The sequence below is a fragment of the Rhinichthys klamathensis genome, unplaced genomic scaffold, assembly GCF_029890125.1.
Source record: "Rhinichthys klamathensis goyatoka isolate OS25496 unplaced genomic scaffold, OSU_Roscu_1.1 h1tg000976l_1, whole genome shotgun sequence".
Taxonomy (NCBI): Eukaryota; Metazoa; Chordata; class Actinopteri; order Cypriniformes; family Leuciscidae; genus Rhinichthys; species Rhinichthys klamathensis.
In genome coordinates this window covers 261,749-284,221 of record NW_026607288.1, presented here as the reverse complement: position 1 = coordinate 284,221, position 22,473 = coordinate 261,749, and the positions used below count along the sequence as shown (strand labels likewise).

Genomic DNA, 22,473 nt, shown 5'->3' with positions numbered 1-22,473 from the left:
TGTCAGAAACACAATGATGAAGTGACGTTTCACTCATAGTTACCACAGGCGGAAAACAAAAGAATAGGCAGTATCATCAGCAAAACTTGAAATGGCTCAGCGATTTATTTCAGAAAGTTGTGAACTCAATCAAATATTGTGTCACTGTCACTTGATGTGGATCTGGTGAAGAAGTTGTCAGTGATCACAATATTGATTTTGAAGATGTTGAAAATGATAGTTTTGAGAATATGTTTGAGATTGTTAATATGAGACTGGGAAATGAGCTGGGAAATGGACAGTGATGATGGTATAAAACACCTTCCAAGCTCCAAAAGGTAACAAAATATGCTTTATTTATTCTTCTGTAATTGTAACTCTAATTTCAGAAGAGTTTTATATTATCGCAAAAGGTAGAGTTCCATCTGTATAAAATATAGTTCTGGGTCGCTAAAGACCCGAAAATGTAATAATGATTGGCGAAACATTCATGCATTTAAGGGTTAAAACAGTCATGTTTGTTTTTGTTTTTTATTCTACTTGAAATAGAACTCTAATTGTACTTCCTTAATAAAGTTGTTTCAAAATTCTACATGTTTGTGATTCATTCGATTTAATTGGAATTTAAAAGGCATTGTTAATTCAATAAATCCTGTTTAAGTTTTAGTATGTGATGGGACCCTCTCAACTGCCCATTAGTTTGCATCTTATGGAGCCTCTTTTATTTTTTAATTAAAATAAAAGCTTTTCCAAGGCATATGCACTGATCTCATCTTCACTCCTAACACAACAAGTTACTCAAGAACACGCCACTAGCACAACAGTCTGGAGCCGAAGTAATGTGGCGCCAAAATATGTTCAATACATTGGATCCAATGCAACAAGACTCATTTGCCAACCCAGTCATTTGCAGACCTGCTTGCATCGACTGACTTTTGGTTATGAATCCAATCACAAACAAAACTTTCATTGAGTTTAATTAGCTGAATCAATATCTCCATGTAGGACTGTTCATCTTTCTGTCAGGTAATCGGATTAGTCGGCACATAGAGCGGCTGGGCGTTTACTTATACACTCACATCCTTTCCTCAAATGAATCTTTTATTGATCACAGACGTGCATGTCTGACTCGTGCATTATGCATCCTGCAGTTTGTGCACTTTTGGAGTGATTTAACAAGTGCCATATTTCAATTAAATTCCTTCTAGTTCAGAAGAAACTACAATAAGGGTTAATACTTTCGGTGCTCTGCTAAAATGTTGATTGCATATCAAACAATGAGATAAAATAAGTCAATAACCTGGCACAATGTGAAATATCAAACATCAGTCTCCTTTCTGCAATAAAAGTCTGGCGATCACACTTCTGTTTCCTGTAAAGTCTGAATCAGCCAGTTCAATCTTCTTGAGTGGATCTCTTCATTTATTTTCATTCGCTCTTCATTTTTTTCATGGCTTCAAAGGGATTTCAAAAGGATTTCTATGAGAGGGGCGCCATCTGCGCTCCTCAGTCGGAACAGGAGTGGGCAGTCAGACCTCACACCTCCATAAAGTTTTTCACAGAGAGAGAAAAAAGTGGAAGACCAGCCATTTTATGTTTATAAAATGAGTCTCACTTACTGCACCAAAAACACTTTGAAGAAAGGAAACACCATATGGCTGATTGGCACATGCCATTTCATGCTTATTAGATCCAGCACTCAGAATATTGGGGAGCGAAGCTGAACAATGTGCACCGCAATATAGAGAGTGCAATTATTTTAAAAGGAAAAACTAGAATAAATCAGCCCTCTTTTTTAAATCAATATCAAAATTGTATGTTTAAATTTTAATGCATAAAAGAAAGTATCTTAGCATATAGTTATATACATTTTCATATAATTTTTTTTAATGGCTGTGTCCGAAAGCTTCAAAATGCTGTCTTCCAAGGATGCATTCCAAGGAAGGTTTTAAGGCACGTCCGAATCCAATGTTAGTTTCGCTTCCTGTCTCTTGAGATGCCTTAATGATCGATTTTTGACGGCAGCATAGATGTATCCTTCGCTGCCTTTGATATCCCACAATCCTGTGCTTTCCATTCTATGACAGTTGAGCTAAAAAATAAAGATGGCGTCTGAAAGTTGCGGTTGGTGGTCATTTTGTCTGTAAATGTATATACGTTTTCCACTTTTGATTTAATTTCTAGCGAGAAATTACTATTGTTGTCATTAAATATTTGCTTAGTTATCAACAAAGCTCACATTATTTTGTTGTAGATCATTAGACTGTAATGCTGCCTCAGAAATCTGTCCGAAGTCTTTCGTATCCAAACGCTGCCTTCAAAGTCATTGCCCGATAAGGCAGCGAGGCAACAAGTCAGCTGTCAAAATGGTGTTTAGATGAGTACAGCATGTCCCACCACAGGACATCAGCTACCCAAATGCATTCATCTACAGTAACAAAATACCTGGATGTGTGTTTTTATCAGATTTGAGTTCATAAAAAAGACCATTTAATTCAATTGAAACCAAGAATTTCTGTATTTGTAGGATAAGCAAAAGAAAAAAACATGTTCTCTGTGTTGCCATCCTTTGCTCTCTCCGGGGTTTTGAGCAAATCTTTGAAGAGCATTTTTAAGGCCTGGCGAGCTACAAAAGAGTCAGACAACAATGAGAGGATCTACGAGGCGTGCCAAGAAAACCTCTTACCTGTGCTGGATCAATACAGCTGAACTGAGCACCATTTTAAGAGAAGAAAGCTGAGCATCTTCAGTAAAGGAAGGGAGAAATGATCTTTTGTCATAAAACATTACTGTTTCCTTTCTGAACCAACATCCATCCAACTGCCAAATTTCTGCAAAACACGACCCATTCTAAACAAAAGAACAATAATGATGCAGCGGCATTGATCCACAATACCAAAATCACATTAGTTAACACATCAATATCAGCGTGTTACTACTCCAGATTTCCACTCTGGATAATTGCTTGAAATACAACAAAATCGAGGTAAGAATACGTTGAATGTTGCATTCTTTTGAAGAGAATAAAAAGAAGACAAAATGAGACTGATAAGTGTTTTTGTGTGTGTGTGTGTGTGTGTGTGTGTGTGTGTGTGTGTGTGTGTGTGTGTGTGTGTGTGTGTGTGTGTGTGTGTGTGTGTGTGTGTGTGTGTGTGTGTGTGTGTGTGTGTGTGAGCTGCTGGCATGTTGTCAGCTCAGCTAATTATTACTGTGCTGGTCCTCCTGTGTGCTCACGTTTTTGACTGCCAAAACTTGCTGTGCTAAAAACTGCACCTTAACAAACCAATGAGAGCTGAGGGGCTGAGAGGGGGTTGATTGCACCTGCTGAGATCTGAGCGTGGAGGCTGAATGGATTTTCAATGGGCTTTGCACTACATGCAAAGTTATAAACGAATGCCACTGCATTACAACTGGCATAAAATGAAACTTTCCTCAACTGTGTCACTGGACATGCAGTCACTGTCCTTCATGTTGCTAAAATCCCCAACTCTCATTGACAACGAATAGCTTCAGGTCATTTTTCTGCTGCCTACGTTTTAGGACCCTTTAAGTGTGACATAAAGTCACCAAACCTCCCAAGATCTACAACTGTCCTCGTCTGGTTTCTCTCTGTCTTCTGTCTATACAAATGTTCCCTTCTTGCCTGCAGAAAATTATTCCTTTTGTTCTCAGTGTTTTCCTGAATGTGAAACATGAATCCGTAATGCCGCATGGAGGATTAGAGTCGCTGTCGTGTTCAGGAAGAGCACTGCCTTAGTTTCAGGTTGACTCCATCTCCATGCACAAACAGATGCTTACTGTGGGATTAACACCCGTTGTTCAATGAATCTCAACATGGGCACTGATGTCTCACAGTGTAAGCCTTCAATTATGCCAGACAATGTTTTTGTCTGTTTCAGGACTCAAATATGGTAGTTTCAGAACAGAAGACTCACACTGAGGTGCACAAGAAAACAGTTGTTGTCCAAATGAAATCATGTAACATTATTGTAGTGTAACATTGTAGTATTATTTCAGTTTCCTGCTTTGACCTGAAAGCAGGTCACAAACTCAGGTTTTCTGTGTTTGACAGCTTGATAAGAAATGCCAGAAAATAAATGTTCATGTTTCATAGCCTTTGTGTCCATCATCACCAAAGTCAGATGGCTGTATAGAAAAGACACACTACTGTTCTCCTCCTACCCAGTCAACTCTCTGTTCTTTTGTCTGTTCATCTGCCCTCGTTTTTTGGATTCACCCCATTATTTCTGTCATGCTCTCTCATGTCTCTGCTTTCCCAACGGGCTTAGAGAGCTCTGAGAGCTGGAGCTTCAAAAAGCATGCAAAAGGATGTTGCAGAGGGGGAAAAAACGATCAAATACTGCTGAGTTCAGCTCAAGTACACCAAAAACTTAAGAGGAAAGTGACACTATACACCCCAGAAAAGAAAAATCATCAGGCAATATCAGGAGAGAAGTTGTGTCGGGTACACCGTGTATTCGGTCTGTCTAGACTCAACAATTCATGTTCTGGCTGTCATTATTTTCTCACACTCATATTGTTCCCAAACTGTATGCTGGTTTTTTTTTTTTTTTCAGTGGAATACTTTTTTCAAACAATATCTACATAAAAGTATATATTTATTACATGGCTCCCTAAAATACTTGAATCTGATTGGTCAGTCACAGCATTCAGTTCATTATTTAATTTTTGCCAATATTATCTGCTGTCCGCATGATATATACACCCCTGTTCCCCCGAGGGTATGCAAGTATAAATGATGACAGAATTTTTCAGTTTTTGGTGCACTATTATTTTAAAGTATAGATAAAGCTCTTCTGCTAGGTGAAGTGTGAACATCAAAGAAACTGACAGTACTCTCCATTATTCTTTGTAGTAAAGTAGAGAGAGAGAGAGACAGCGAGGAGGAATAAAAGGGACTTGCTTTGAAATCCCTTCTCCCGTTTCACAAGTCTTTGCTCAGTCGGACATAATGAGCATTTATGAATAAATAAATGTGAAAGAGAACCATAACGAGGTAAACGGCTGGCACACATACAAAATACAGCATTCTTTCGCCATATTCAGTCTGAGAGAATATCTTTCCACATCAGGGCCATAACGCAAGATAAGAGCAATTTCTGTTGCTGGTAATTAGGAAAACGTCATAAACGTGACAATTCACCTTATAGGCGGAAGTTTGAAAACATCAAGATGGAAACTACATGGGAATCTAATGATAAAACAACTAAAAATGGAGATGATTCATGATGAGAATATGGATCCACACCTCTACATGCTGAAATACTCAAGAGCTCCCATGACATGATTTGTGTTGGCAGTTGGCACCCCTGATTTATCAGTAACACAAAAGAACTGCATCACACAGGTGGTTATGGATACATTCTTACAATTAGAATATTGTACATTTTTACTCAAATTAAGGAGACTGGCCTCAATAGTACAATTAGAATGTGTTCAAAAGGGTCTCAATGTTATCAGTTCTAGCGAAAGCAGCTAAGATTTTTGGCACCCGTTCATTACATTTATGGTAGTGTTATCACTTTGAAACAGAGACAGACAGGTCTTTACATGCAGCACACATTCATACCAAAGATGAAAAACATTAGACTTCAAAAAGCCTCTAACCTTCCTCACACACAAACCATCCTATAACAGCCTCAGGCAGCTTTCATCCATTCAGAACAATCTGCGTAAAAATAATCTACACATATTACCAACTTAATATCAATTGATCCTTAATGTATTATTGGTTTTTAGAGCATTTGTTGTCATACAACAAAATGAGTAATTTGTCTTGTCTAAATATCATTAAAACAATACATATCCTTGAGGAGCAAAATTGCACAGGACTTGTTTTCAGAGAGTATATTTGCCACAACTGGAAAATAAAGTCAATTAAACATAAATGTAACATCGTTTTGTGAGGTATATGCCAAAAATAAGACTAAACAATTAGCTAATTGTGTATAAGTAAACTTCATAATATCTTATTAAATTTTTGCTTTTGTTTAAAAAATGTTAACAGTAAAAATACTAAGAACATGATCTTTTTTTGCAGTGCAGTGTTTGAAGGGCTGATGGCAAGATAACCATTCATATATTCATGCAAAGAACATATATTTATAATCAAACAGATCTGATTTTAATGCTACTGTCTGACAGGATGTCAGTTTAACAATGACAGGTGTGGTATTTGGGTGAGATGTGAACCGGACAAATGCCAATTTTGTCTGACTCTAATGATATAATCACAGTTTATCTCAGAAATGCGGTTCTTGATCTCGAGCTTAATTAGGTCAAGCCGTCAATCAAGAAAAAGTAATCAATCAAAGCCGAAAGTTACAAATATCTTTGTATGCTGAACAAAACTAGAAAATCTGGAAACCATTATTTGAGAAGAAAGGATAACAAAAATGTTTAACTTATATAACAATAATTTATTATCCTTTGTTACCCCATGTAGCACACCTAGAACACGTAGACCCGGCTACAAAGATGTCTTACACATCAAAAAAAGACTAAAAACATGACAGCAAGATTACTCAGGGTGTCTCTTCACAAACTGGTAGAAAAATGAGCCTCTATACAAGGCACAATGAGAGTGGTCGAAACTCCATGTTTAGCGCTTGACTGAGATACAGACTGGGTCATTTGGCATTATAAAGATGGAATAAAATAACTTATTAGACTCAAAAATATAAATAATGTTCATACAGAGCAGTACAAAAATTGTACGTATTGTATACAATACCATTAAAATGGTAACATCGTGTGGTATGTCAAACAACTCTTGTAAACCCATTAAGCGGCAAAGAAGACCTTTACCCATGAAGATCTTGTTAAGAACAGTTACAGATATTTACATTTCAGATTTAAAAGATGTAATGGCAGCAAAAGCCGAAATTCAAGTACTGTATTTTATATCGCATGAAAACTTGCCATTTATAAAATACAAATGCATGAAAACACTACATTAAATGACAATGTAGTGTGTAAAATCCTATTAAAACCATTTTTATACATTCTAGTATGAAAACACAGCGAGGTCTGTAACGGTAGTGTCAACGTGTCAGTGTATCAAAAGAGTTTTTGAACATTCACATTTCTTGAAGTCTTGAGTTTGGTTGAAATGAGTTTTCACAAAACATGAAAAATATCTGCATCTTCACCTTTATAAAATGGCTACTTGGAATGAGGCAAGTACATAGGGTCGAGACCGCCTGTGGTCACTCACGCTCTTCACTAAACTGTGGTGACTGAAAGGAAGGCGTTGTGAACTTTGGTGCCCTCAGGTGCTCGTGCTCCATGGCTCATGAGCTCTTGAATGGTCATCCAATTGTCAAGGATCTTCTTGTTTCGTTTCTTCAGCATCTTCTTATGGCTGAGCTCCAGGATGCTGACTTCCCCACTTGCCGTCCCCATGGTCTCCCTGAGGCACTCAAGCCGGCTCCTCTGCATGAATTCCCTCCTGCGTCGCTGTTCTCTTGCGCGTGCTAACTGCTGCTTGCGTTCTTCTTTACTCCAGTACCGCCCCATCTTCAGCTCGCTGACTGCGTCGTCATCTGTAGTCATCCCACCGCTGCGCTCCTCCCGGATCCGTAAGGCTCGTTCGCGTAGGATACGGTCTCGTGCGGGCCGACGTGCCACATACCTGGTTCCGTCTGCTCGCACTTTAACCTTCCATTCGATTCGGCCAGGTTGTGACGGTCCAGGCCGTCCACGGAGGCTGAGGAGGCTAAGCTGGCTCTGGGAGTATTCCAGAGAGGAAGAGGAATGTTGTTGTAGGAGCTGTAGGTAACTCTGGTAATGGCGTGTGCCGGGAGGCTGGGTTGTTGTGGTGTTGCTGTGACAGGGCGAATGGTAGTGCCGAGCAGTTGCAACCCTATTACGGTTTCTTTCTTTCTCACAGCGCTCGTCATCAGCAGGAAGCGCTGGGTCTGACTCCGAGGGGTTACTGGGGCTTTGTTCCAAGCTGCTGGAGAAGGCCTGGCTGGGTCCTTGTGAACCGGGACTGGTGATGGGGGTCTGTAAGGGTGGTGTGGAGCTGGTGTATGTATGGCCACGACTGTAAGAAGGGCTACTTTGGCTGGGTAAAGACAAGATGGGACTATTGTAGGGACTCTGCAGGTGTTGGGTACTCCGCAAGTTCCTCTGATTGGTCAGGTGGACTCGACGCTGTAGCGAGTGGTCGGGTGATCCTTCTGTTCCCAGTGGAGTTGAGCGGGAACTTTCGGCTGTATTGTAGGCACTAGAGCTGTCTTTATCTCTGAGCTTCTCACTTTGAAGTCTCTCAGGATACTCGTTAATATCTGCAAGCTTGCCACGGCGCAGTCGACTTTCCTTATCCGTTCGGGGCGAGTCATGCTTGCTTCGGCGCAACTGGTGGGCTTGCATGATGCTCTGGCACTCAAGTTCAATGCTGCGCAGCTCTTCGTTGAGCATGTGCAGCTCCCGTGCCACTCCACTTCCACTCTGTTCCGTCAGGCTGCACTCGATGGTACTACTTCGCCTGTAGACCAACCCGCATTCTCCACCATTACGGATCTGGCACTTTAGCTCCAAGAGTTGCTGGAAATGGTCACATTCCAGCCCATTCTCGCTCAGCCTGCCCTCCTGACCCTTCTCCTGCCTGGCTAAGCTAACGGTGTCCATAGGAACCAAATGTGAGCCCGCTTCCCACCTGTCTCGAAGTTGTTTTTGAGTCTGTGTTTGGGGATGAGAGAGAAATTCATATTCAGAACTCTCCTCAAAGCTGCATTTCACACCACTGTCCTTCTCCAGAATGGAAGAGGAACATGTTGCTGTATCTGTACTTGCGGAGGCTTCATCATGTCTTTTTGACTGCAAAACATGAACAGATACAACCCTTTAATGCCTGTCAGAACATAAAGAATGGGTGCAAAGGAACTTTTGGCAAGTATGGTCACACTTACCCACTTTGCGTCCTTTTTCTGTTCTTCTAAAATCTCCATCTTCAGCTCCTCTAGAAAATCATGATGGTCCTCATCGAGCCAGCTTCCATCCATCTAGGAGAGACAAGCCCAACAGGGTTAACCAGTTCTGGATTAACCATTTGGCTGGTTACCATGACTCAGTTAGTGTCAGCTAGTAGATGCCATAGCTACACTATTTGGCTGCAAAACGCATCTTTATCCTTTGACAGCCATTCAAAAAGAGGTGTGTGATCTGGTGGAATACATATTTTTGCAAGCGACATATTAATCAGAGATATCTCATTATACTTCGGTTACTTCTGACTATTTATGTTTTCTGCCTTTGACATCACAACTGGGTATACTGTAGTCACTATTGAAGGGTTTAACCATCAGCCAATCAACATTTTATTGATATCATTTCACATGGTTTTAGAGAACATGGCATTTATGGCTCAGGTGATTGGCTCAAAATAAATAAATAAATAAATAAAGCCACACAAATAAAACTGTGGGTTAAGATTAGCAACTATGTCCACTAGTCTCACCTGCCCTTCAGGTCTGGTGACGAGTAACACTATGGATCTAGAATTTTCATTTGAAAGGAGAGCAACAGCCTCTTCCCTGTTCTGTACGTCATGACCATTTATCTGGAAGAAACATGGACACAGAGAGACAATTACATACACACAAAGATAATGACAGGGTGTCAGGATTTTCACACCGGAAGCACACTTCATCAGTGACAGAAGTGGAGCAAAATTGCATTTCCTCATACACACCAAAACTAGGCCCCCCTCATGAGATAACAACCTTCAGTCAATTATGCATTTACTGGGGGAGAGACATTGAATCGATTACTAAGACTGTCGACTGGGCTGCAGGAGCCACAGCATTTGTAAAAAGCGTTGTGGCGGTACACGCCCAGACACACAATTAAGCAGCCTCTGACAGGTGCCGTTCATCTTTTCTTCTATAGAGTAATGGCACTGTCAAAAGAAGATAATAGGGGTGGAGAGAGTGAGACAGACGTGCACTGAACCACTGTATTCATCTCCCTCAAATGCTACATCCACAGATGCCTTGCGTCCTTTGTATCTCGTTCTTTCTTTATCTTCTTTTGCTCAGAAATTCTCCAAACCTTTAACCCTACTGTCTCTGCTGAATGTCACACCAGCTTGGTCTATACATTCTGCAAAAGCAGATCCAGTTAAAACGGCTATTTAAGAGCAATTTATCATGATGATCCAGTTTATTTACAAGACACATGTAAATAAAAATCTAATAAAAAATCCAATTCAATGTGTTTAGCTTTTTAGACCCACTGTATCTACCAAATAAATAATCAAAAACATCATCTGGATTCAGGATGGTTGTAAGCGTGAATGAGCGTGTGTATAGGTGTGTAACAAGATTAAATGTATCGCACCTGTAAAATTCTGTCTCCCTCTCTGATGCGTCCATCCCTTGCAGCTATGCTGTTGAGTTCAACCTATCAACAGTACAAAAAACATGGCATCAATATGTAAATTGTTATAATTCATCTCAACACACCAGCAATAATTCCATGACTTGTCACAAAAAGAATTCATTATTGTAACAGATTAATTTGCATATCTGTTATAATGAGAAAAAATCGATTCCTTTCAGACTATTTACAAAAGAAGGCAACATAATGCCCCCATATAATATAAGGATTGGAAGTGAATACTGCACAGAATATGTAATGTGGATCTGGGAATATGTTTCTTTTTCCCCTCAAATTAATACATATTTATTTATTTAGCATTTTTACAAGATTACTGATTAAAACAACCATATTTTTTATGCATTATAAGAATTTACATAAGAAGGAGGCTGAAAACATCATTGCTGTACATTATATGCATAAATGCATTTTTAATGACTAATATTAGCATAACTTACTTCCACAGACATGTATTAATAGAACATTTCTGCAGGTTGTTCATAATACATTTTCTGGAACTGATACGAAAAGGAGAAGCAGTTCCCTCCTGTTTGATGTCAGGGGCTCCACATTTACATATCTCTGAGCGAGAAATGGTGTAAGAACAGGCAATATCTGTACAACTACTAGAATTCTCCCTGTTGAAATACAGTCTCTGTTTTCAGCCTTTGTTTTCCTTTAGGTGTCAAGGTGGTGAGAGTGAAAAAAGTGCCATTTTACACTCCACAGGAGACAGGGGGGGGGGGGGGATTTTAATTATATTTCTTACTAATTAAAATCAGCAATTAAAACACTGAAAAAAAGAACTGTCTGTAAGCAGAATCATTTTCCAAACTTGACTTGATCTCTTCATGCTTGACTCAGTCCTCGTAGACTTTCGTCAGCCATTTGAACTTTGGAAAACAGGAACATTTTCCATATTAAACACTTTTAATTTCAGTGAAGGAATACAGTGATGTGGAACAATGAGAATGGATCAAACTCAGCTTTTATCTTTTAATTGCTTTTCACAAAATTTAAATTGATGTTAAAAAGGGTTTGGTCCGATTAATTTGATTGCCTGCATCAAATTTGATGCTAAGTGCCACATCTTACAGGTGACTTCAACACAGATCACTAAATTAACATAATAACATTTGTTCTAAAAGCATTATTCGGTTCATTTTCAGTAGATCTTTGTCTGTTAAATTGAACTGCTGCATAAAAATCCACAGAGTCTGAAACTAAGTCAATTTTTTTCCTTTTCAACACTTGGTCTATGAAAGGAGATGATTAACCTTCAGGAAATGTTGAACTTCAACGACATTACCTATTATATTGTCTATCTTTGTCCAGTTTTACAACCCAGACACCAAACATTTTGGAAACATCTACGTAAATTTAAAACCCCCGATTTGTATGATTTTTTTTTTCAGCAATAAACGTAAATGCATAAAAAAAAAAAAAAAAAAAAAATAAATAAATAAATAAATAAATAAATAAATAAATAAATAAATAAATAAAATAAAATAAAATAAAAAATTAAATAAAATAAAATAAAATAAAATACCCACCTGACCAACAAAAATGGCTGTATCTTCTTCATCATCAGTACGATAACAGAGAGTCAGGCCCAGTTTTTCCTGGCTGTTCATTCGACAGAGCTCAACCTCCTGTAACAAACACACAACACACACGCGCGTTAGGTTTCGTTATCTTTGTGGGGACTCCCCAAAGACATTTTGATTTTTATACAGTACAAACTGCATTTTCTATCCCCTAAACCTACCCATCAGAGAAACCTTTTTGCATTTTTACATTTTTAAATTAGCATAATTTAGTATGTTTATTAATCCATTTCCCTCGTTGGGACCATGATGTAGGTGATCTCAGGTTTTACTATTCTTGTTGGCACATTTGGTCCTCCCAATGTGTACATTAAACCAGTACAAAGCTCAGACTATTATGCTGATTTTCCAGGCAGATATTTTCTTGTGAAAGCAACTAGAAAATAGCTCAACTCCGTACATTTCTCTTCAGTTCAGTTTATTACTTAAAACATAAAAGCCACCTATAGCTTCTAAACTCCAGCACGGATAGCATTGTTTTAGAGTAGTAAAGTCATCTTAAATGTTTGGCTTTGCATTAAAATGAAACAATGACCAGTTCCTTTGGCTACAAATGTGTCCTCCAAAAGGCCACCATGAAATATGATATAATCAAGCAGGCTGAGGGGGTTATATGTCAAGACTGAAGCCTGCATGGTGCAAGTGACAGCGCTGTGTTCGAGAGACATTCACCGGCCAAAGGAGAGCAGTTAGCCACAGCTCAACATACCACTGACACCTGTCTCAGTTCAGTCAAGCAAAACGGCTCATTTATTGGTCGACGCTCCTGACCGAGCACTGGCAACAAACATCAAAAACTCTACCCTCCACATTAACCAGATTTACTACTCCATCCATATATTTATAGGGTTTTCCATTTTCTTCCACAACCATATACACCGAACTGTCAAGTGTTCGTATTTGGCAAATAATTTCTAAAAATGCGAGACCAACATGCTCACAGCAACGTCTGTGGTGTGATATAAAAAGGCTAACTCTTTCTCATATTTCAGCTGAATCTGTCAGTCCGCACAATGGATGCAATTCATCACCAGAAGCTTTAATACGGCTTCATATTGATCTGCTCCATAAGCTCAGCGATACTTCATATTTTCTGCAAGTCTATTGTTCAGACAATGCTCATCAAAGAGGATCAACCGACATGCCGAGCAAAATAATCCACACAATCTACCTTAACCTACTGCGGCAAGTGATGGAACTGGAAAATCATAGTGATAATTTTACAGATCATATTAATCTAGGATATGTTCCGTATTCAGAAAGCTAAGGTTAGTTTCCTCTTGGCCTGATATGAAAAATTTGCTTGGGATTGACAGAAGTTATCTTGCATGGAAGGGGTTCATCCAGACATTTATCACTGCTTATGCATACTTCACATAGCAACCTCTGCACTGTGCAATTTTGATTTTCCAATCGCCTACAGAAAAAAAATTTCATCATGCATACATCCCAAAATCTCACGGAAACATCTGGTGACAAGCTGTTTTTGTACCTTCAAACAATCATAATACTATTAATGATTCATTAACACACATGCATTTGTTTTCCAAAATGAGCAAGAGACCCAGTAGGAAAGAACATTAATGTCACTAAAATAAAACTAATTACACCTCAGTGGAGTCTAATGCCCCTGTTTATTAGCCAAAGGAAAAAATGGCATCGTTTGAAAGCTCTCCAGCTGTAACATGCTACTTTAACTCATTAACAGTGAAGGAATCTGCCTTTTTGAAACTCTTATTTTTAAAGTTTCACAATTACATGAATCAAATACATCATTTGATCATATAACTATTTTAATTCAGATTCTTTTATTAATAAAAAGGTAACAGTACAATATAGCTTAATTTGTTAACATTAGATCATTAACTACATGAGTTAACATGAACTAACTTGAACAATACATAGATACAGCATTTATTAATCTTAATTAATGTTAATCTCAACATTTACTAATACATTTTTAAATCAAAAGTTGTATCTGTCAGTAAACTAACAAGAACATGATTTGTTTTATTAACTAAAAAAGATTAACAAATGCTCTAAGAATATCTTGCTCATTGTTAGCTTATACTGGCTTAACAGATGTTAACAAATGAGACTTTATTGTAAAGTGTTACTGATAAAATAATAGTACCTAATTTTTGGATAAAATGAATGTAAATTAGGTAAAGCATGCAATATTGAATATTAATATTTGTCAAAATGTAAAACTATTTTTTGTGTGCATTGTATCAACATGCATTAATGTATAATAGTGATGTATTTAATCATGCCATCAGGGTTCGTTGCATTTGTAAAGTCAGGTGTAAATGTCTTGGCTGACCATTTGTCATCGGGTCACCCGAGATGATTGTTAACACCAGGGGCCCTATTTTAACGATCTGAAACGCAAGTGTCAAAGCGCAAAGCTCAAGTAACTTTGTGGGCGGATCCCGGCGCTGTTGCTATTTTCCCGGCGGGATAAATGCCTCTTGCGCCTGGCGCAAATCTAAAAGGGGCTGGTCTGAAGTAGCTTCATTATTCATAGGTGTGGTTTGGGCGTAACGTGAAATAAACCAATCAGAGCGTCATCTCACATTCCCTTTAAGAGCAGGCGCGCTTGTTCTAAAGCGGATTCCTATTATAACGGCGGATTTGCCAGGCGCGCGTCAGGAGCGGTTCACAGCCGAGGAGAGCAACGTTCTCGTCAGGCCCGTAAAACACAGAGAAGTGACATTGTATGGGGATGGAGAAACCCACCCAAATTAACTTCTGTTAAACAGGCGTATGATAATTTGGGTAAATGTGTAAGCTACATGTATGCTTTTATAATAATTTGTCTATCTATCTATCTATCTGTCACAGTGTCTGGGTGTGTTTCCCCGGGTATCCTCTAGAGGTCCTCTTCCCCACGGTGTCATCCCTTCTTGAACTACATTCCCCACAATCCTAGTCTGTACCCATCACTGTTATTGCACTCACCTGTTCCCCGTTCATTGTAACCAGCTGTTTCTTGTTAGTCCTTGTTAGATCTTGTGTATATATTCCCTGTCTGTGTCTTTATGTGTCACGGAGTCGTTGTTTGGTGTCCCCACACTTCTTGTCTGTTTATACCCGTTCTTGTTTTTGGATTGCTTCTCTGGATATTTGACCTCTGCATGGATTACAACGATATTGGATTGCCCTCTTAATAAATTACTGCACTTGGATTTTCCCTCGTCCTGTGTGTGTTCGTGACAGAACGACTCCGTCACTTAAATCCAGCGGTAATTTTCATTTTTTATTTTTTTTTGTAAATCTCGTCCCCAGTCACTATGTGGATTCCACGTAGCGAACTTTCTCCTGCAGAGAGAGAGAATGGGATCTCTTTACTAGAGTATTTTTCTAGATGTGCACAAAGGCATGAGGAAATCAGGACAGTTGAAGCTTCACCACGGGTCTCATCGAGCGCTGGGACTTCATCGATGGTTTCGTCCAGTTCAGAGTCGGCACACATCCGTCAGAAAGGACGGAGGAGGAGGAGACCTGCGTCTGCCCAGTCAGAGACTGTTCCCGTCCCGTCTGCCCAGCCAGAGACTCTGCCCAGCCAGAGACTGTTCACGTCCCGTCTGCCCAGCCAGAGACTGTTCACGTCCCGTCTGCCCAGCCAGAGACTGTTCACGTCCCGTCTGCCCAGCCAGAGACTGTTCACGTCCCGTCTGCCCAGCCAGAGACTGTTCACGTCCCGTCTGCCCAGCCAGAGACTGTTCACGTCCCGTCTGCCCAGCCAGAGACTGTTCACGTCCCGTCTGCACAGCCAGAGACGGATCACGACACATCTACCCGGTCTGAGACAGATCAGGAGATGCCTATTAGCGTGGCCACGAGGGCTATGATGGATTATTTGGAGCGTCTGGCTCGGATACTGGACATGCCAGTGTCTGCTGTTCCCGAGCCGGAGCCAGTGTCTGCTGTTCCTGAGCCAGAGCCAGTGTCCGCTGTTCTCGAGCCGGAACCAGTGTCTGCTGCTCCTGAGCTGGTGTCTGCTGCTGCTCCTGAGCCAGTGTCTGCTGCTGCTCCTGAGCCGGTGCCTGCTGCAGTTCCTGAGCCGGTGCCTGCTGCAGTTCCTGAGCCGGTGCCTGCTGCTGCTCCTGAGCCGGAGCCTGCTGCTGCTCCTGAGCCGGAGCCGGTGCCTGCTGCTCCTGAGCCGGAGCCGGTGCCTGCTGCAGTTCCTGAGCCGGTGCCTGCTGCAGTTCCTGAGCCGGTGCCTGCTGCAGTTCCTGAGCCGGTGCCTGGTGCAGTTCCTGAGCCGGTGCCTGGTGCAGTTCCTGAGCCGGTACCTGCTGCAGTTCCTGAGCCGGTGCCTGCTGCAGTTCCTGAGCCGGTGTCTGCTCCTGTTCCACCACCCTGGCCGCCCGAGGGGCCTTCACCGCCCTGGCCGCCCGAGGGGCCTTCTCCGCCCTGGCCGCCCGAGGGGCCTTCACCGCCCTGGCCGCCCGAGGGGCCTTCACCGCCCTGGCCGCCCGAGGGGCCTTCACCGCCCTGGCCGCCCGATGGCCCGTCTCCGCCCTGGCCGCCCGAGGGGCCTTCACCGCCCTGGCCACCCGAGGGGCCTTCACCGCCCTGGCCGCCCGAGGGGCCTTCACCGCCCTGGCCGCCCGATGGGCTGTCTGTTTCGCCCTGGCCGCCCGATGGGCTGTCTGTTTCGCCCTGGCCGCCCGATGGACTCTGTTTCGCCCTGGCCGCCCGATGGACTTTCTGTTTCACCCTGGTTCCCGGTTAAACCCTCACCCCCTGTTCCTGTTTCCCTTCATGGACCTGGCCCACCATCCCTCCCCCTGATCCTCCACCGTTCCACCTCCCTCCTGAAGTTTTGTGTTATCTTGTACAATGTCGTGGAGCGTCTGGTAGCCGCTCCGTAGAGGGGGGGTTATGTCACAGTGTCTGGGTGTGTTTCCCCGGGTATCCTCTAGAGGTCCTCTTCCCCACGGTGTCATCCCTTCTTGAACTACATTCCCCACAATCCTAGTCTGTACCCATCACTGTTATTGCACTCACCTGTTCCCCGTTCATTGTAACCAGCTGTTTCTTGTTAGTCCTTGTTAGATCTTGTGTATATATTCCCTGTCTGTGTCTTTATGTGTCACGGAGTCGTTGTTTGGTGTCCCCACACTTCTTGTCTGTTTATACCCGTTCTTGTTTTTGGATTGCTTCTCTGGATATTTGACCTCTGCATGGATTACAACGATATTGGATTGCCCTCTTAATAAATTACTGCACTTGGATTTTCCCTCGTCCTGTGTGTGTTCGTGACACTATCTATCTATCTATCTATCTATCTATATATCTATCTATCTATCTATCGTAATAATGTATGATTTGCAAAAATGAAAACTGCTGCTTAGATGAGAGAATCAAAGTGTATGCGCGTTGTGCACACGCTACATTGATTATGGCCAAGCATGCGCCCTTAAAATAGCATAATGAACAACCCGCAACGCCCCACTGACTTTAGACTAGTTTTTTTCTGGTCAGTGGCGCAATTGTTTTATAGAACAGCAAAATAGCATGAGGGAAAGTTTGCGCCGGAACACGCCTCCTCTTTGCGCTGAACCGCCCCGGGGAGCGCAAGTGTATTTCTTAGTTAACCGACGTGTGTCTGTGGAGGGAAAAGTCCGCTTTGCGCGGGTGCAAAATAGGAATGATACATGCGTCAGTGCACAAAGTCATTTGCGCCGAGTGCAAGATAGGGCCCAAAGTGTGTATCACTTAAAAAAAAAAAAAGCATTTTTCTTTCACTTACCTCACACTCGAATTCAACTGCCCTGTCCACCTCTGCCTGGGTGCTGGCCACATATTCTGGACAATCATAATATTCATGCTCCATAGTCTGAATGGAATGACAACTAGAGAAAGAGAGAACAAGAGAAATTAACTTTATGCACTATAGGCTAAGGTTTATTTCTGCAATTTTATTTGTAGAACTACAGACCGACACGTTACACTTCTAAGAAGATAACAGAATTTGTTTGTAGTCTGGGGAAGCATGTAATTACAAACAATACTCATTAATCTGTTAACACATCATGCTGGGGTACAATTGCAAATGCCATTCCAAGATCCTAAGCAATCTGTGCAAAGCACACACACACACACACACACACACACACACACACACACACACACACACACACAAATGAGCTAAATCTTTGATTTTGCTGAGTTGTAGCCAGACAAACAGATTAGCAGCATAAATAAACCCAAAGCAAAGCACATGCATAAGGAGCCAAATAATCAGATGTGGCCTATCATCCCCAGACACAAGTCTTATTGGACAAACTCAAGCAGTTGAAAAGCTGTAAAAGGGCATTAAACACCAAGAGAAACCTCTGTGCCAGCATGTTTGATATTTTAGCACTCCATTAGGTTTTAATCACCCTGTATACTACTCATTACAGGAAATGGATAAGGGAAGCCACTACAATAATTACACATAGGCCCTGGCGCGACTTTTATGACAGCAGTGGGGGATATTTCGTGTTGGGGGGTAGGGGGGAAGGGGGTTATGGCTGTTGCCTGGTGATGAAGAAATATTTTATAATATCCTTGTGCTGATGTTAGTATGCATAGTCATCTGGCTAGGAAAGCATCACTCCTTGAGGTAGAGTGAATTTTTTTTATACAAAATAACTGAAATAAATAAATAAATCATATATATATATATATATATATATATATATATATATATATATATATATATATATATATATATATATGTAAATTCATAATATAATTTCTTGCAGTAATGACATATAAATAGTACAATTAACTTTACAGGAAGAGGATTAGGTCTGAATCTAAATGTAATTAACAGTGTTGGCAGCATACTGTACCTGTCCGACAGCAGGAATGGGCAGATGTCTGGCACAGGTGGGGTAGTGGGTCTCATCTTTGCCAGAGCCATGATGTGCTCAAAGGTGATGTCCGTCTGAGTACACACGTCCACCACACACACTTCCTGTAGGCTGTTCTGGTTCCGGCCGGAGGGTCCCCGCCTCAGCACCTGCACCACAATTGGTTCCTTTCGCATGGCCTCCACCGTTCCCTCATGTCCAGACTTGGAAAATTCACGTCCATTCACCTAAAGAGAAGAGAAAACCACAAATCGCTATAGATTTATTCACTATTCCAAACCATTTTTAAAAATCATTATATTGTTTTTTTATTCATAAATTAATGCTTTTTTCAAGAGAGTTCCAGATTCTTAAATGAGCTTGTGTATGTAGCTCTGATATATGGATTTCATAAGTGACCAAACAGTCTGCGTAATCATAGTGACATCTGACATGTGGCACCTGACACCTGTCAAAGCCGCCCCATCAGAATTCACTCACCCGCATCAGCAGGTTCACTGCCAGACCAATTAAATGAGCTTGTTATAAGCTTAAAATACTCAGCCTTTCAACCATTTATTTAAGACAGAATCATACCCAAGGGAACACACAAACCCCTTTACCTTTATGCTGTAGGTCTGCGATATAAATGACACATCAATACCCTACATGCTGCTGCTGAAAAATATTTTTGTGATTAGTCTTCCACGTGTGAACTTACTTTACTGGTCCACAAACCCAACAAAAATCAATGACAAGTTAGAAATTAGTCAAAGTGTGTCAGAACGAGACCAGAAAGAGAAGAGATAAACCAGATAAAAGATACATAAAATTGATTTAAACTTAGTGAACAGACAGGGATATCAAACCTTTATTTGGTCCCCGAATAGCCTTAGTATTTTGCAATGCAATGCAATAAGATTTGAACGTACAGGTCAACTTATTTTGGGTCCATTAGCTAATAAAAAAATAGGTCACATTGTCCACAGTGAGAGTGCAAGTGGATATGATTTATTTTAGACTGAGCAGTTTTCCTTAAGCTATGTGCTTCCTGTGAGGCAGAACAAGAAACTAGTCTAATTATGCAGGGCTTCCTTAGGATTCCTTGTCCTCATTTCTCATTGCTTGAGTGTGCCAACAACAAAGGGTGGCCTTTAGACCTTTTTCATCTCTTCTTTTGTTTTAGGGGAGCGCATAGCATTTGGCACCTCAGGCTGTCAGGTACAACTGCTGTTGAGCAACCTCAACATTCGACACAACATGACAGGAACCTTTGCTCTCAGACATTCATCAAGTCACACTTGCATCCTGCACTGTTCCTTACGGGAAGACTGAAGAGCAAGTTGGATCTCACGATTCTCACCAGATGGGCCAATTAATCCGGCGGCAACTAGGGAACAGTCCAACAGTGCAAACTCAACAGATGTGATCCTCAACTCTGAGAATGAAACTTGTGTTTGGTTAAAGTTAAATGTATTTAGGCACAACCAAAAGGTCTGGTGAAGAAATAAAGGAAACCAAAACATCACACCAACAAAATAATGAGAAACCAGTACCAATTCCACTGAGATATAACTCTTAAGATACATAACAAAGTCACTAAAATCACTGGACTTTAAGCATAAATTTTACCGAAAATAAGCATGCCATGGTTGGTTTTCAAGGCTGGCTACTTCTTTTATTCACATAACAGTTTTTACTTCCAAAGAAAGTGGTATGAAATCAGGCATAGTCCCTGAATAGCCACCAGAGTAGAAACAGCCAATTGATTTCTATATCTTGTCTAAAAGATTAGCAGGTGAAGAAACTCTGAAGTTCATGTCGGTGAACGTTGATCCACAGCGATATGACTTTAAAGGTCATTAACGTCAATGAAACGTGGCCGTCGCACACCAACAAAGCTTCACCAACCCACCTCCACATTCCTCCTCAATACATGACTCTGAAAAGGTCAGGTGCCAACTGGGTTTGATAACAAGGTCTGGAGCTGGAACGTACCGCAGTCACCTCAGACCCGTCATATTGATTTCAGACTTATAATACCAGCTCTGCCTCAAGAGGACCATGTAGTACATCTGAATGCTGAAGTGGAGGACAGAATCACAGCTAACATCAGTGGCGGAGGGTAAAATTTGTGTGTTTATTGTCAGAGCTGTCATATTTGGGTCAGTTCTCGTCAGGTGACACATATCTAGAGGCTTGTTTATTTTCTCCCAACTGAATGATTTTGCACAGGGGAGATAAGCACAAAGAAGTGATAAGACTGCATGTGTGTGTGTGTTTAACACATGTGGCATGTGAGATAAGAATTGGATGAGAACCTCTTGGCCATACAACCAAACAGTGGAAAATGCAACAGCTACAGGCACATGCACACACAAACAGCATTACGTCAACCCAAAATGTGCCAACGCTTGTTTGGAAAACTGACTGTGGTAACAAAGGATCTAAATAACAATAAAAGCCCAATGAAACAACGCTAGACTACAGTCTTTTATATGGCGCATTTGTAAGGGAGTCACACTATGAGTTTCTTAACACCGTGAATCCAAAAGGAATAAAAGTATGAGATCATAACATAGTGAAATCCCACCTGGGAAGTGTCAAGCAATCAGAAAAGATTCTTCAGGGTATTATGTGTGAGCAAAAACACAATATCTGACTCACGCTCCCATTCACAACCCCAAAAGCATCTTATCTTCGTATTGAGCACGTGGCGAAACACCCTGTCACCCATCTATTCACTGCAGGTGCTCAATGACAATGCCACAGGGAAGTCTAATTGAAAAAGGAAGACTTTCTCATTATTAGAACTTATCATTTCTATCAAATATCCGAATTTAGCATATTGCTTTAGAGCTCAGACTTTCTCTTTCTCTACACAGCTGCAGGAGTCTATAAAACGCCCGTCGACAACCATCATCTCGCTTTAACTGTGGAAAAGAAACCACATAGACTCTGTCACAGTCTGTTATTATTCTAATTCATTTTCTTCCTTAGATTTACTCAGAGACTGATAACTAACTCTCCATGTCGTTAACTATTCAGATATTCAAAAAGAGACTATTAACTATTTGCATATGCTATTTTCCATGTCGTCTCTGCACTGATTAATCAATGTGGCAAGAAATTAATGAGAGGCAATTAGTACACTGATGAAATGCATGACTGAGTGAGAGATCAGTAGAGAGAAAGAGAGAAAAAAAGTGCAAAGACTTTCTGTATAAGTGAAATTTGGTGCAAATTACTGTTGATGTGTGGCAGCAAAAATGGAGTTTTGTCTCATTACAAGTATAATCCAAGCATACTAAATAGATTGTAAACAAACAAGCAAATTGAGCATATCAGTCATGATAATAACTCGGGGTAATTTATTAAAATCAGACTCTACGGCTACGCCATATACCCACATTATTCACCATTATGAACTTGGTGTGAAAATTATTAATTTGACAAACCTTAACTCTTTCCCTGCCATTAATGGAATTTTTATTTTTTTATTTTTTGTCATTTATGACAACGCTTAGCGAAATATTCCGGCAATCCATGTTTTCACAGTCATATAGGGGCGCTATTACGCATCTTCTGTTTCTTTTTTAATGAAACTTACCCACATTCAAGTGTTGATTAAA

The 22,473-nt window shown here is 40.8% G+C and overlaps 1 protein-coding gene across 1 annotated transcript in view; it reads right to left on the bottom strand.

Annotated features, from left to right (window-relative positions):
- Nucleotides 1-7,220: 7,220 nt before the first annotated feature.
- The window catches only part of pdzrn4 (PDZ domain containing ring finger 4), a 29,691-nt gene continuing 14,438 nt past the window's right edge, over nucleotides 7,221-22,473 (bottom strand). Inside the window, exons 2-8 of the mRNA XM_056244441.1 lie at nucleotides 18,842-19,089; nucleotides 17,752-17,854; nucleotides 11,937-12,035; nucleotides 10,345-10,407; nucleotides 9,464-9,565; nucleotides 8,916-9,008; nucleotides 7,221-8,823 (exon numbers count right to left, since the gene is read on the bottom strand). Coding sequence (XP_056100416.1) covers nucleotides 7,225-8,823; nucleotides 8,916-9,008; nucleotides 9,464-9,565; nucleotides 10,345-10,407; nucleotides 11,937-12,035; nucleotides 17,752-17,854; nucleotides 18,842-19,089 — 2,307 coding nt within the window. The 3' untranslated portion in view covers nucleotides 7,221-7,224. The remainder of the gene's footprint in view (nucleotides 8,824-8,915; nucleotides 9,009-9,463; nucleotides 9,566-10,344; nucleotides 10,408-11,936; nucleotides 12,036-17,751; nucleotides 17,855-18,841; nucleotides 19,090-22,473) is intronic.